At 40.0% G+C, this 14,057-nt stretch overlaps 1 protein-coding gene across 4 annotated transcripts in view; it reads right to left on the reverse strand.

Moving 5' to 3' along the window:
* Positions 1-1,276: 1,276 nt before the first annotated feature.
* The window catches only part of IL31RA (interleukin 31 receptor A), a 90,269-nt gene continuing 77,488 nt past the window's right edge, over positions 1,277-14,057 (reverse strand). For all 4 annotated transcript variants that reach the window (XM_020997293.2, XM_020997276.2, XM_020997285.2 and 1 more), the window contains 4 exons: positions 11,785-11,925; positions 9,846-9,939; positions 7,386-7,464; positions 1,277-5,342 (listed from right to left, as the gene is read on the reverse strand). In XM_020997293.2, the coding sequence (XP_020852952.1) occupies positions 4,845-5,342; positions 7,386-7,464; positions 9,846-9,939; positions 11,785-11,925 (812 nt within the window). In that variant the 3' untranslated portion in view covers positions 1,277-4,844. The remainder of the gene's footprint in view (positions 5,343-7,385; positions 7,465-9,845; positions 9,940-11,784; positions 11,926-14,057) is intronic.

The following is a 14,057-nucleotide window of genomic DNA, read 5'->3' on the forward strand; positions in this document are numbered from 1 at the left end:
TAGTCTTAATCTCATATATCCCTAGTACATGATATGTTACCTCCCCTTCTTTTTCTTTCCTTCCCCACTATATTCCCCTTTTCTCCAATTTTCTTCTTCTCTTAATACCATAAAAACAGAATAGATCCACCTCTAGGTCCTGTGCCTGCCTTGTTTAACTCTTTCTATAACCCTTGAAAACAACAGGGTTCTAAGAAGACACTTGTTTTTTCCCCCTATTATGATTATTATTTTTATACAAACAATCCATTGTCATCTAGTCTGGGAGTAATTCTGTTCTGTGTATAATATGATAGCCAAGATGCCAATATGAGAACAGATTATACTGAGAGGCCAAGAATCTAGGCACTTTACCATACCATGGTCAGATCCATCTGCAGTCTTGTGTTGAGTTCTTCGTGCCATATTTTAGGAAGGACATTGATAAGCTAGAGAGAATCCAGCAGATACTCTGAAATCATACCTTGTAAAAACTGGTTGAAGGATCTAAGAATGGTTACAGAAGAAAAGACTTGGAGAAGAACATGATAGTGGTCTAGATAGAGGGATTTGAGTTCTTCCGGTTGGCTACAAAGGACAGAACTAGGTGCAGTAGTTGGAAGTGAACAGAGTTACAATTTAGGCTTGATGTATGGCAAACCTTCCTACCATTTAGAGTTACTAAGTCATAGGATGCTGTGGAAATACAGGGTTCCCTCTCACTGGAAACATTCAAACAAAAACTGGATGATCATCTGTATGGTCTGTATTCAGTGTTTCTCCCATTAGAATGTAAGCTTGTTGTGAGTAGGCATTGCTTCATTCTTGGTATTTGTATCCCAAGAGCCTAGCACGGTTCCTGACACATCATCAGTGCTTTTTGATTGATTTTGTAGAGGGGATGGCTACTGAGGTCCCTTCCAACTTTAAAATTCTGGGATCCTAGGATTGCCCACTACTCATTGAAGGACTCAGATACTCAGTTTATTTAACATCACTTTGAACAGCCAAATGTTGCTGTTGTCAAATCACTTTTCAGTCATGTCTGACTCTCCATGACCCCACTTGGGATTTTCTTACCAGAGATACTAGACTGGTTTGCTATTTCTTTCTTCAGTTCATTTGAGGCAAACAGAGTTGAATGACTTGCCCAGGGTCACATGGCTAGTAAGTGTTAGAGGCCAGATTTGAACTCATGAAGATGAGTCTTCCTGACTCCAGACCCAGCACTCTATCCACTGTGCCATCTGGCTATCCCATCCAGGTGTTGGAAATAATAAAAAAGAAAACAGTCATATTAAAATCTATAATAACTTTATTGTATTAAAGAAGGCATAACTCAAAGGCTAAATAAATGCCTTCATGAATACATCCATTACAATAATATTGAGCAGCATGCTTGATATACTGTGTGTATGTATTTGCATGAGCATTAGGCTTACAAAGAGAAGAGTACTCTTAGTAGAAAGTTCAGTCTTCTAGTTTCCTAATGAAGTCAGTGATCCTGTCCAAATTCGTTGCAGTTAATGCATCCTAACTGTGGTTCCAGTAAGGCTCCATCCCACAACATTCAGGGGGAAGCCTGGACAACGGTGACAATGGCTCCATGATTAATAATGAATTTGCAACAAGCAATGGCCCGAAATGCTTGAAAATACTAATTTGATCTCCTTGAATGACAACCTTCCTTTGTTGAATTCTACCTAGGGTTCATTTTTGTTCTACTCACTGGCAGTCCTCTCCTTCCCTGCTTCCCTTTATATGACCTGGACTACTGGAACGAGGAATTTATGATGTGGAGAGCAGGAGTTTCATTCATTCTGTACTCGGTCCTAAGCCCAGACTTAAAACTTCAATTATGGGGAGTGTTCCTATAATTCCCAATGCAAATCAGAGACCTTAGTAAAATTCTAATAAACATAAAATAGTGACTCTGGTTGGTTGATTCCCTTTTATAACACTTTGTCTTTGAACTCCTAGGAACTAAAAAATAAACTTAACTTGGAATCAACAGCTGTTGGGGAAAGGAACTTAGAAATGTAAGCTTCTTGTGAGTAGGGATCACCCCTACTTTACAGATGAAGAATCTGAGGCAGAGAATAGTGAAGTGACCTGCCGAAGATCCACCAAAGTGCTGGTAAATGTTTAACAACACACTTTTAAGTTTAATCTGCATTATTAATATTTTCTCCATCACTTTCTTAAGCCTAGACAATTAAAAAAACCCAATAAATCAAACCCTGGTTTGTAGCATTTACCAATCTCCAAAGTGTAAACACTCAAATTTTAACAATCAGCTTTCAAGAGGTGAGGAAACTGAGACAAACAGAAGTTATGCAACTTACCCAGACTCACACAGCTACTAAGAGACTGAATTCAAACTGAGGTCTTCCTGATTCCAGACCCCTCACTCTACCCTCTGGTCACCTAGCTGCTCGTATTTAAGGTGTTAGTATACTTCTAACTAAAATGAATTGAATCCTTAAGGGTTAAAAAATGGGCGCTGTTAGAATCACTTCCCCACCCCCCAGGCCATGGAAGGGAGTTTCCTGACCATCACCCCATTCCTTTCTGTCTCAAGTTAAAAAGCACCAGATCTGTAATCCAGAGAACTTTCCCATATTCTCTATCCATATTTGACATCAGGATTGAGTTTGCAAATATTTCCTAGAAAAGAAACCATCTGCCTTTCTGACTCCTCACTCTCTGATATAGAACAGAAAGCTTCCAAGAAGCAACTTCGCTGTTACTCCCCTCCCTTACTTCTGAGCCTCTCCTGGGTCAGCCAAGAGCCAAATTGAATCAAGACCTTATGCCACCCCGCCCAAAGTTTCTATCCAAGCCCACGAGCAAGCTCAACATTGGACAGGGTTATGGCCAGACCAAGCAGGTTCCCAATCCCCACAGTGGAATTCTGAATAGGCTATTTTGGGGTTTTTTCACAAATTTAGAGCCAGGCCGACTCATCTCCCTCTTCAGCTGGGGCACGGAAGATAATGTTACCCAGCAGTGCTAAATAAATGCATCTCTTTCTCTGCATGTTCCAAAGGACTAGGCTGTTTCTGGGAAGCAGGCAGTCTAAAGATGCCTTCCAACCACGTATCCCAGGCTCTGAATCAGGATGAGGGACCACATTGCCTGAAAGGAAAGTCCCTGAACTGTCTTGCACTTTTCTGTTAAGGAGGGGGGGCAGCTAGGTGGGACAGTAGATGCAGTTCTCAGCATGAAGTCAGGAAGACCTGAGTTCAAATCTAACCTAAGATGCTTACTAGCGATATGACCCTGGGGAAATCACTTAACCCTGTTTGCCTCAGTTTCCTTATCTGTAAAATGAGCTGGAACCACTCCAGTATCTCTGCCAAGAAAACCCCAAATGGGGTCACGAAGAGCCGGACAGGACTGAAACAACTCAGCAACAGCAAAACTAACAACAATGGGACCTAAGAAAAACAGTTAGCGAGGTCCAGCCTCCTTCCAGTGCCATGTATTCCCTGCCCTGCTGGAGAAGAATATCGACTGCTCTCTGCATTGGTCCTGCTGCCACAGGAAAAAAAAATGGACAGATCACTGGCCTTAAGAGTCAAGAAAACCAGGACTCTTGCTGGGTGAGTCTGAGCAAGTCATTTGAACTGCAGAAGTCTTAGGCAAAGAGCATTTCAGCACCAGGAATTCCCTACACCAATGAAATTACAGTTTCCATCTGATAAAAAAAAAAAAAACAACTCCCAGAGAATGACTGGTATCCAGGTACTATAGCAGATAGGCACTCCAATGATGAGGAAAGACAGATGATATTCTAAGGGAAGACTAGTGATAAGGAAGGCCAGAGGAACAAAAGGCATCCTAGGAAACCCCGTGAGAGCTGACGCTTGCCAGACCCTGTACTTCCAAATCACCACAAAGGCATCAAGATGGCACAGTGGATAGAGCATTGGACCTGGAATCGGGAAGGTATAAATTGGAAAAAGAGGATCAGACACTCGGTAACTGTGTGATTTTGGACAAGTCACTGAACGCTATCTTCCTCACTTTCCTCATCTATAAAATGGGGAGAAAAAGATCACTTGTCTCCCAGTGAAGTTGTGAAGATCAAGTAAAATAATATTTTAATGTGTTCTGTAAATCTCAAAGCACTATATAAATGTGGGTTATTTATTATCATCATCACTGGTCCTGATGGGAAATTAGCAGGGTCTGGTATCCAGTTCATGATGACAATAGATGCAAAAGGCAAATTAATATTCCTAGTGGATTTTAGCTAAAGAGAAAGCAGGAGCCTAGTGCCTGGAAACCAAAGGAATGAAGTGTTCCACTACAGAGGAAAGAGAAAAATCTAAGTTTCCTGATACTTCTACCTTTCCAAACAAACTATACTATATATGTGAGTGCCAACTGAGTGAACAACTATGTGTACAGATGTATTGAAAGGCAATTAGTCCTAGAACCCACAAACAAGCTGAACTGGGAAAGAAATAAACAAATACTTCTCTACTCAAGAGAAGTTATTTTTATTATACACTTATTAACCGTGGACAAATTCTAACTTTGTTGTTGTTCAGTTGTGTTGACTCTTTGTGACTCCATTTGGGGTTTTCTTTTCTTGGCAAAGAAACCAGAGTGGTCTGCCATTTCCCTCTCCAGCTTATTTTACAGATGAGGAAACTGAGGCAGACAGGGTTACAGAATCACACTGCTAGCAAGTGTCTGAAGCCAGATTTGAACTCAGGAAGATGAGTCTTCCTGACTCTAGGCTTGGCTCTCAATCCACTGCGACACCTAGCTGCCCATTCAAACACAATCCTTCTAAGTAGGGGTCATTCTACCCTGTTACTCCCCACAAAAACAAAAATGAAAACAAACCCAGACTATGGTTGCATTTCAGTCTTCTTAATTGGATCAGAAAATTTCTCAGAGTTGAGGAATTCCCTTGTTGTCACTGAATTTTTCAAATATGGATTCAGTCCAGCTTCTTCCCAGGGTTGCAGCTCCGGCTCCAAAATCCCACTAGCATTTGGCGGCAGGAAAAAGCTATCTTTGGTTTCTTCATCTGGCCTTTCTGAACACTGCTCTTGTGTCTCTTCCAATGGAATCAAGGCTGAAGATGGAAGTCCTTGGAAAACCTTTCCTGAGGGACTGTAAAAATTATATGGAGAATTCACGTACTTCTTTTCCCCACTCAAAATGTTTTCCTGCATCTTCATCATTTCTACTCTGTGAACCTCAGCTTTGTCCAGGAAATTCTCAAAGTCCACCACTAATTTGTCAATCAAGTCACCAGAGGAAGACAAGTATGGTTTTAGAATCCTTTCATCAACTGCCTTCATCTTGCCATGTAACTGGACCTCTCCAAGATGCAGCTTGGACTGTCAAAAGAAAGAGAAACACCCACCACCATCATCACCAAATGTCACTTGGATGCCATGTGAGACAAAGAGCTTGGTAATGGTATGCTCTAAAATACTCTTACATAAAAAGACCCAGTCTCCTTTCTCCTTTCCCACCTTCCCCCCAACTACTCTTGGTCCATTCTAAATGCTTCTACTGTAGCAAACAAGTAGGTGTCATGTGGTACATATTATTCCACTAAGTTTGCCTTGTACATCTATAGGTCTTTTCTTCTAGAAAGCTCAAAAAGATTCTGGGAATTATCTTATCTTCACAAAATTCCTTAAGCCCTGTCTTACATAGAAAATGGAGACACAGAGCACCAAAGTTACTTATGGATCATAGGATCATAGATTTAACTAGGAGGGGCCCTTGGAAACCATCCCATCTAACTCTCATTTTACAGATGAGGAACTGAGGTCCAAAGAAACTGAGTGGTTTGCCATTTCCTTCTCCAGCTCATTTTACAGATGAGGAAACTGAGGCAAACAGGGTTAAGTGACTTACCATGGGTCACACATCTAGTAAAGGTTTGAGGCCAGATTTGAATTCAGGAAGATGAGTCTTTCTAATTCCAGCCCCGGCACTCTATGCACTGTGGCGCCACCTAGCTGCCCCAGCAAGCCTTAAAGCAATGTGCAAATGCTAGCTATGGTTGGTCTAGATTAGAATTTCAAGACTGGGTCATCTAGTTCAGTCTTTTCTCCTGGCACAGGAAACTCCATTTATAATATCCCTCACCCAGAGGTCATTTAGTCTCTACCTTGAACAATTGTGTGATCAAATGGAAATATCAGGGAACTCACGCTCAAATCCTATTTCTGCTTACTAAGCAATCTTGGGCAAGTAACTCTCTGAGCCTTAGCTGCCTCATCTGCAAAATAAGGGAGGTAGACCAGATGCTCTTTTAAGGTTTGGGGTTTTTCCCTCAACTTTTACTCCTTTGAGAAGAAATAAACCCCAGAAACAGGCTAGCCACGAATCCCCAAGGAAGCCCACGCCTTTGTTGGGCAACTCTGGTTATTAGGAGTTTCTTTGCTATTTTGAGATCTGTATGCCTCTCCATAATTTCAACCCAAAGGTCCTAATTCTGCCTTCTGGTGTCACATGGGCCAAATCAGAGCCCCACAATCATAGATTCTCAGAGCTAGAGGGGAATCTGGAGTCATCTTGTTCAACCTTCACCTGAACAGAAATCCTGGGAAAATACTCCCTGACAAGTGGTTATCCGGCCTCTGATCCTTCTTTCACATAACGTCTTTTTAAATACATCAGAGGCTAATGTAACTTTGAACTGAAAGGGAATTTAGAGATTATCTAATCTGATCCTATGATTTTATAGATGTGAAAATTAAAGACCAGAAGAGAAAAGTGACCGTCTTTGGTTCACACAGGTAGTAGGTTACGAAACTACATTATGAGCTCAGACCCTTGAATTAGAAACCCAGTTTCCCCTTGCATGGCACTAGGCTGTATCCATGCCATCTCTCAGCTATCAATACTCTCTAAGTTTCTCCAACCTATCCTTGTTATGGCATGGTTTGGAGTCAATCTGTGGTACCACTTGTATGCTTCATCCCCCAGGGTCCTCCCTGTGAACTCTGTGTATTTACTCAGTATTTATAAACTGGGTTTGCTCTCAATTAAATCACCCTCAATTACAAACTGCTCCCACTAGGTTCTCATACTTATTTCCTATTCCATTCTCTCTTTCATTAACTAGAAATCAGGACCGTAAGGACAAAACTGTGTCTTTAATTTTATCACATTCCTCAAAGCACCAAGTTTATGCTCAGACATACCATATGGCTCAGTAAATGTTATCCCTTTCTTCCTTCTAAACTTTGAGGCTGGAGGTATCTGAAAAGGTGATCTAGCTGACCTCTCACAAGGATGTTCCCACTTTGATCCTCATCATATAAACCCTGCTCAAATCACAGCTCACTGTCTCTGCTCAGCCTCTCCTTCCCTGAAACCCAGACTGCTGGAGTGATTTTAGAAAGAAACATATGACCTCTTACTTTGAAATTGTCACCACGCCACAGGACCACATTGCTCTTTGCAGGATTGGGGATTTCTGGACAAACTAGTCGCTTCAATCTGCCATTAGGAAAGAAAAGTGGGTGAGGTTTTGTATTTTTCCCCCTGACCATGCCAAGTTTAGGGTATAAGTCTTGTTTTGAGATCTGGATCAAAAAGTATAAACATTTTTGTTTTTCTTATTGTATAATCCCATATTGCTTTCCCTAAACAATTCAATCAGCTCATAGTTCCACAGGATATTAGTATGCCAGTTTTCCCACAACTATATCAGCGTGGATTTGATCATCCTTCTCTGTGTTTGCCAATGTGATGGCTATAAGGTAGCACCACAGAGTTGCTTTAATTTTCATTTATCTGATAATTAGAGAATTTGAACACTTTTTAGAGTAATTGTTGATAATTTCTTCTTGTAAAAGCTGCCTGTTTCTTGGGGGTAGCTAGGTGGCGCAGTGGATAGAGCACCAGCCCTGGATTCAGGAGGACCTGAGTTCAAATGTGGCCTCAGACACATAACACTTACTAGCTGTGTGACCCTGGGCAAGTCACTTAACCCCATTGCCTAGCCAAAAAAAAAAAAAACTGCCTGTTTCTTTGACCAGTTATCACTGGGCAGAGCTTCCTATAAATGCATTTCAATTCATTAAATTATAGATATCAGATTTTTACCAGAAATATTTAAGGCAAAGATATTCTTACCCAATCTGTATTTTTTCTTCTTATTCTGGATGCATTGTTTTTTTCTTCACAGGTTTTTTAAAAAGTTATATAATCAAAATCATTTATTTTGTCCTTAATAATTTCCTCTAAGTCATAACTGGTTAAACATTTTCCCCTCTCCACAATCACGCAAGAGATTTTACTATCTTCTTTCTCTTTCACCGTGTGCTTTTTTAAACATTTATATTATTAATCCATTAAGAATTTGTGTGGTTTAAGATGATGACCAATGTTATTTTTAACCAACTGCATCTAGTTTCCCTAGCAAATTCTTGCTCTAACCGCAAATCTTGACAGATGGGGTCCATAGATATGACATTATCTGATTCACTCTCCCCACTGGAGATAAGAAAACATGAGAAATGGAGAAATTAGAAACTTGTCCAAGTTTATTCAAATTTACGTAAGCCACTCAACCAAAGCAGGCAGGATGCCTATGATAACTAACGACTGGGGAATTCTCATTCATTAGTATGCCATCATTTGTTGTTCTGGGTTAGTTACCACATGGATCCAGCAGAACAGAACTGGGCCCTCTGAGCTGGCCAGCATCAGGGTCGAGCGGCAGCATCAGGGATGTATGTGATATAACTTGAGGAAAGGCAAAGCAAATAACCCCCCGATCTAATGTGGGTCACACATTAACTCTATAATCTATGAATACTTTCAAGTAAATGAGTTTTTCAAGTCTCAAACTGAACTTCTCAGTATTCTTCCTCGCCCTTGAAAACATCCCACCCTTTTTTGCTTCTGTACCCCACTTTAATTTAGATTAGTGCTTTAGGGAAGTGGGTCAACGCTTCTGTGGTCCCTTGGTACTATGAAATACTCATCTCTAGAGATCCAAGGGCATCTCTGAAAGCCTTTTCTGCATCACTCCAAGTGGTCAGCACTGCAGAGGGTAGACCACCAAGGCCTTCCTTGGCTCTTAGAGAGGGCTGTGTTAGGCAACAGGACAGCTTTGAAACTAACATGTCAAATTTGTTACACACCTCAAAAAACAAAAGACCACAAGCTGTACATAATAAAATTTTGCCATTTCACATACAGCCTTCTTTCTGTTCTTCTTTGTATATGGAAAGATTCATGTTCCATTACATTAATAGTCTATCATTTGTTCAGCCATTTTCACTTTGGGCACCCCCTTAGTTTCTAGTTCTTTGTCACCACAAAAAGAGAAGCTATAAAAATTTTTGTACCCATTAGTCGTTTCCCACTTTCTTTGATTTCTTTGGGGTATAGGCCTAAAAGTGGTGTCTCTGAGTCAGAGGGTATACCCAGTTTAATAATTTTCAGTGATGAAGTTTGCTACTCACCTCCTGACAGAGAGGTGATGGACTCAAAATGCAGACTGAGACACTGATATTTGGACATAGCCAATGGAGGAATTTGTTTGGTTTTACTATGCATATTTCTTTAAAATTTTGGTTTTGCTCTGTATATTTGTTCTTTTTTTTAATGGAGGAAGGAGGTGAGGAGAGAAAGTAAATGCTTATTAACTGAAATATTCGTGTCTATTAGTGATTTTCAAGAGCAAAATAGTAAAAAAAAAAAAAGAAAAGAAAATAGAAATTATTACAGCACAAAAAAAAGGGTGTGGCTAAACCAATTTCTTCTTGTCTAGTTAAGCTTCTGGCGAAACTTCCTAATTAAAATGATGACAAATAATTTCCTTATACCACTCCCTCTTCTCCATTTGCCAAACACACATAAATACTTACTTGGGTTTGGTGAGCCTATACACCATTACCAGGATACCAAGGAAAAAAAGACCACCTCCAATGATAGAGGCTAAAAGCGCAATCTCAATTATACCTATAAAAAAAGGAGAACAATATTTAACCATAAAAAGAGTTTCCTTGCTTCTTTAGTAAAGCCAGTCTTCCCAGGAGGGTTGCTCCATTGGGGGTAGTCCATTAGTTAAACTAACATATGTTACTTGTTAACCATCTTTCATGACACGTACCAATGTCAACCAAGTCTAGCTAAGTTAGTCAAATCTAAGCCTAGACTGGATTTGTTCTTTAGTTTAATTTCCGCTGGCACTCAATACAAACACCAAAAAGGGATTTCCATTTTTGCCTATAGTTGAACAAATACAAACTAACTGTAAAAGTCTTTAGCAAACAGACAAGTAGGACAATATGAAATGTATTACATTCTTTTTCAAAAGCCAGCAATAAATAATAGAAATTCCGTTTTCACATACAGCTCTCTTTTTCTGTTTATTCTTTGTTTATGGAAATGATCATGTATGGTGATGTGTGTTAGGATCACAATTTTTTAAAAACAGACATAAGCAGCAATACAGAAATTCCCTAAACTGCCACAAGACAAGGCATGTTGATCCATGCAAATAGGAAACATTTTCCCCCAGTAAAAATAGACACAACCTTCCTTGATTACAGAGTAGAAGGCTAAAAAGTTTTTCTTCAATGAAAATGAGAAAATGAGAGTTTTAGTATTTCCAAGCTTTGGTCAGAAATTTAAAACATTTTAAAATAATAAAGTCCAGCAATATTTACTCATTTCTTTTCATCTGAGTAGTTGCATTTTTAAGGTCCAATGTTAATAAATGAATTAGAACTTTGTATCTTAATAACATAGTAATGATGTTCTCTCTCTCTCTCTCTCTCTCCTTTATCCTTTCTTCTCCTTGTTATCAACAAGAAGATGGAAATGAAGTCTATTTGTTCTGAATGATTTATTATTTTTATTGAATAGAGTTTTACATTCTCTATTCTTATTTGTAGAACTGATAGACCATTTTATATGGTTTTCTCAAAAAAAAAATCAACCATAACTTAAATTAGGTTGCACTCTGTGACTCAGGTTGCATAATGTCAGGTATGATGGATTGAAGTTAGGCGATCAGGATTTTAGGCCTGCCTCCATTACTTCTAGCTCTAATTGTAGGGAAATTACTTTCCCTTTTCTAGGCTTCAGTTATCTCCTTTATAAAGTGAAAGAGTCAGACTAAATGATCTCTAAGGCCCTTTCCAGCTCTTGATTCTATGACAAGCAAAGGGTTCCTCATCTCTTCTGATGTTAGAATCTACGTTTGTGACGCAGTGATAATCTTGAAGTTCAGGTTTGTTGTTGAGATTGATGTTAGGAATGGCCACTCTTGGGGCAGCTAGGTGGTGCAGTGAATAGAGCTCTGGCCTTGGAGTCGGGAGGACCTGAGTTCAAATCCGATCTCAGACTCTTGATACTTACTAGTTGTGTGACCTTGGGCAAGTCATTTAACCCTGATTGCCTCACCAAAAAAAAAAAGAAAGAAAGAAATTTTAAAATATTATTAAAAAAAAAAAGAATGGCCACTCTTGCTCAATCTGATTTCGGGCATAAAGAGAGTCTAGCCTTTGAGCCCAGGACACAACAGAATGGCTATTAACTCCCAACTCAATTCTAAATATTCCAGTTCCATAGCTACATGCCATTTTTCTGCATCCCATTCTGGAATATCAGCATATGGGATGCATTACAGCTCTTTCCATATTTAAAAAAAAAACCTTATCCTTCATTTTATTTTCTTTTTTTCCTTGCCTTTTTCAGAGGTAATCATCACAGGATAAACTTAAAGAAATCCCAGGCTAAGCAAATGTTGGGAAGAAATGCTGTCACCATCAAGAAGCACTACCTTTGACAATTACTCACCAATCGATAAAGTCTTGAAATTGAAACTTGTTCCATTCTTGCCTCCAGCCAAGGTGTTGGCCATGACCTTGACAGTATACTGAGTGTTGCTTTGCAGGAACTGCAGTTCACATTGCAAGATACTAGAATTGACTGTCCTAGCTGTAAGAAAAGATACGATGAATTTTTTAAAAGATAGACCCAAGTAATTTAAAGTCCCATCCAACACTCTTCCAGGGATCTTGATAATTGAACATTCTAGTGACTAAACCAGGAGCACGGACACTCTGGATTCTAAATCAGGTCACCTCATCCCACTTCTGTATGCCCCAACTTCCCAGTTTTCCAACTCAGCTCTGGAGATTTTGGAGTAGGGAGAGACTAGAGTGAAGACAAGAAAAGAGAATTCTTGAAAAGAAAAGGAGACAAATAGATGGCTCAGTGAATAGAATGTGGGTTGGAGTCTAGAAGACCCCAGTTCAAACCTAGTCTCAGATACTTACTAGCTGTGTGACCCTAGGTAAGTCACTTAACCTCTACCTCGGTTTTCTCATCTGTAAATGAGGATAATATAAATTGGGAAAATAATAGCACCCACTCCCCAGGGTTGTTACAAGGACCAAATGAGGTAATAATCATAAAGCATTTACCACAATACCTTGCAAATAGTAAGCACTATGTAAATAATAATAATAATAATAATATTATTATTATTATTATTATTATTATTATTATTATATTATTATTGCTATTGTTCTGCTTATGTCCAGAGGGCCAAGTGGTCAATAGAAGTTGTAGACTTAGGCTTGAGGTAAAGGGAAAAATTTCTAATAATCAGAGCTGTCCAAAAGTACAGTGGGCTGCCTCAGGAGATACTGGGTTCCTTTTCACTGGAGAAAATTTCAATGGAGAAAAAGGACCAATTGTCAGAGATGTTTGGGCTGAGCTAGACAGCTTCTCACTCTGAGATTCTGCTATTCTGGGAAAGATTTGGTAGCAAAGACAAACGATTCCTCCCCCAACCAACCCACCACCACCACTACCACCACTTCAGTCAGCTTCAAACTCAGTTCTGCAGGGAAAAGAAAGGGGAAAGGGGGGAAACATTCATCAATCCTCATGAGACCAAGTTGGTGTGGGAACTGTTTAATTCTATTCCATTCAAAAAGCTTTTATTTATTAGGCATATCTTCTGTACAAGGCAGAATAAGCCTGAGGATAGTAAGTGTCGGTGATACAAAGACAAAAATTTAAGTCCCTGCCTTCAAGAAGCTTGTATTCCATTGGACTATTCCAGTACATTCCAGACTTGTATCCAAATGAAACAAGTGACTTGAAGGTACTTGGCCAAAGAAGACCCCAAGTTTGCTCAAAAGTATACCTGCAGGTTCTAGCTATTCCCAGAGCTGTTCCTGCCTCTTACAGTCCAATCACTGTCCTGAGACCAGGGCTCTCCCCTCTAGACCCACCCCCCAGGAACTGGATTAGAGATAGAGGGAGAAATAGAAGTTTAGGCAAACAACATCTGTTCTGTTTCCATCTATTAAGGACAATGCCTTGTTGGGCAGAGAACAAAAGGATCATTGATCTAAAGCGGGAGAGAATCTTTGAGGTCATCTAGTGCCCTCTCCACATTTGGCAGAGGAAGAAATGGAGGCCCAGGGAGGCTACATAACTTCCCCAAGGTCACACAGCCATTAAGCATCAGGATTGCAGGGCAGGATTGGAATCCAGATCTTTTGACTCCAGAGCCAGCATTCTTTCCATTATACCACACTGCCTTCAGGGAAGTGTCTGTCAGCTGAATCAGGGAGGAATGAGAAGGGTAGAGGAGTCTGCTTTGGGGAACGGAAATTTATCAACTACTATATGGCCAGATGCTATTACCCAGATGCTATTCCCTTCCCTAGAAGCAGAGCTATGGAAACAGTGGTGGAAGTGTCTTCCTACCACCCCTTCCTCATATAACCAACTTCACTAAGAACACAGGGTTACCGGCCGTATCAGGGTTTCAGCAAGGGCTGGATAACCAAGAAGGTCAAAATACATCATCTTAGTCCCTTTGTTAATTGCTGTGTGGTGTCTAGAATGGAGGACCCAGTGGTCCCTTGGGGGAACGGGGGAGATCCCCTCACTGATGGTGATGAAAAAGTCAAACTTTAAAATCTCAGATGACTGTGTTTTGTTCATGCAATTTAATTCTGTACATTTATTTTTACAGGTTGAGAGGTGTAATAAATAGAGGGCTGGCCTCAGCATCAGGAAGGCCTGGGTTCAAGTCCAGATTGATACAG

Source organism: Phascolarctos cinereus, unplaced genomic scaffold (genome assembly GCF_003287225.1).
Source record: "Phascolarctos cinereus isolate Bilbo 61053 unplaced genomic scaffold, phaCin_HiC Scaffold_4;HRSCAF=312, whole genome shotgun sequence".
NCBI lineage: Eukaryota > Metazoa > Chordata > Mammalia > Diprotodontia > Phascolarctidae > Phascolarctos > Phascolarctos cinereus.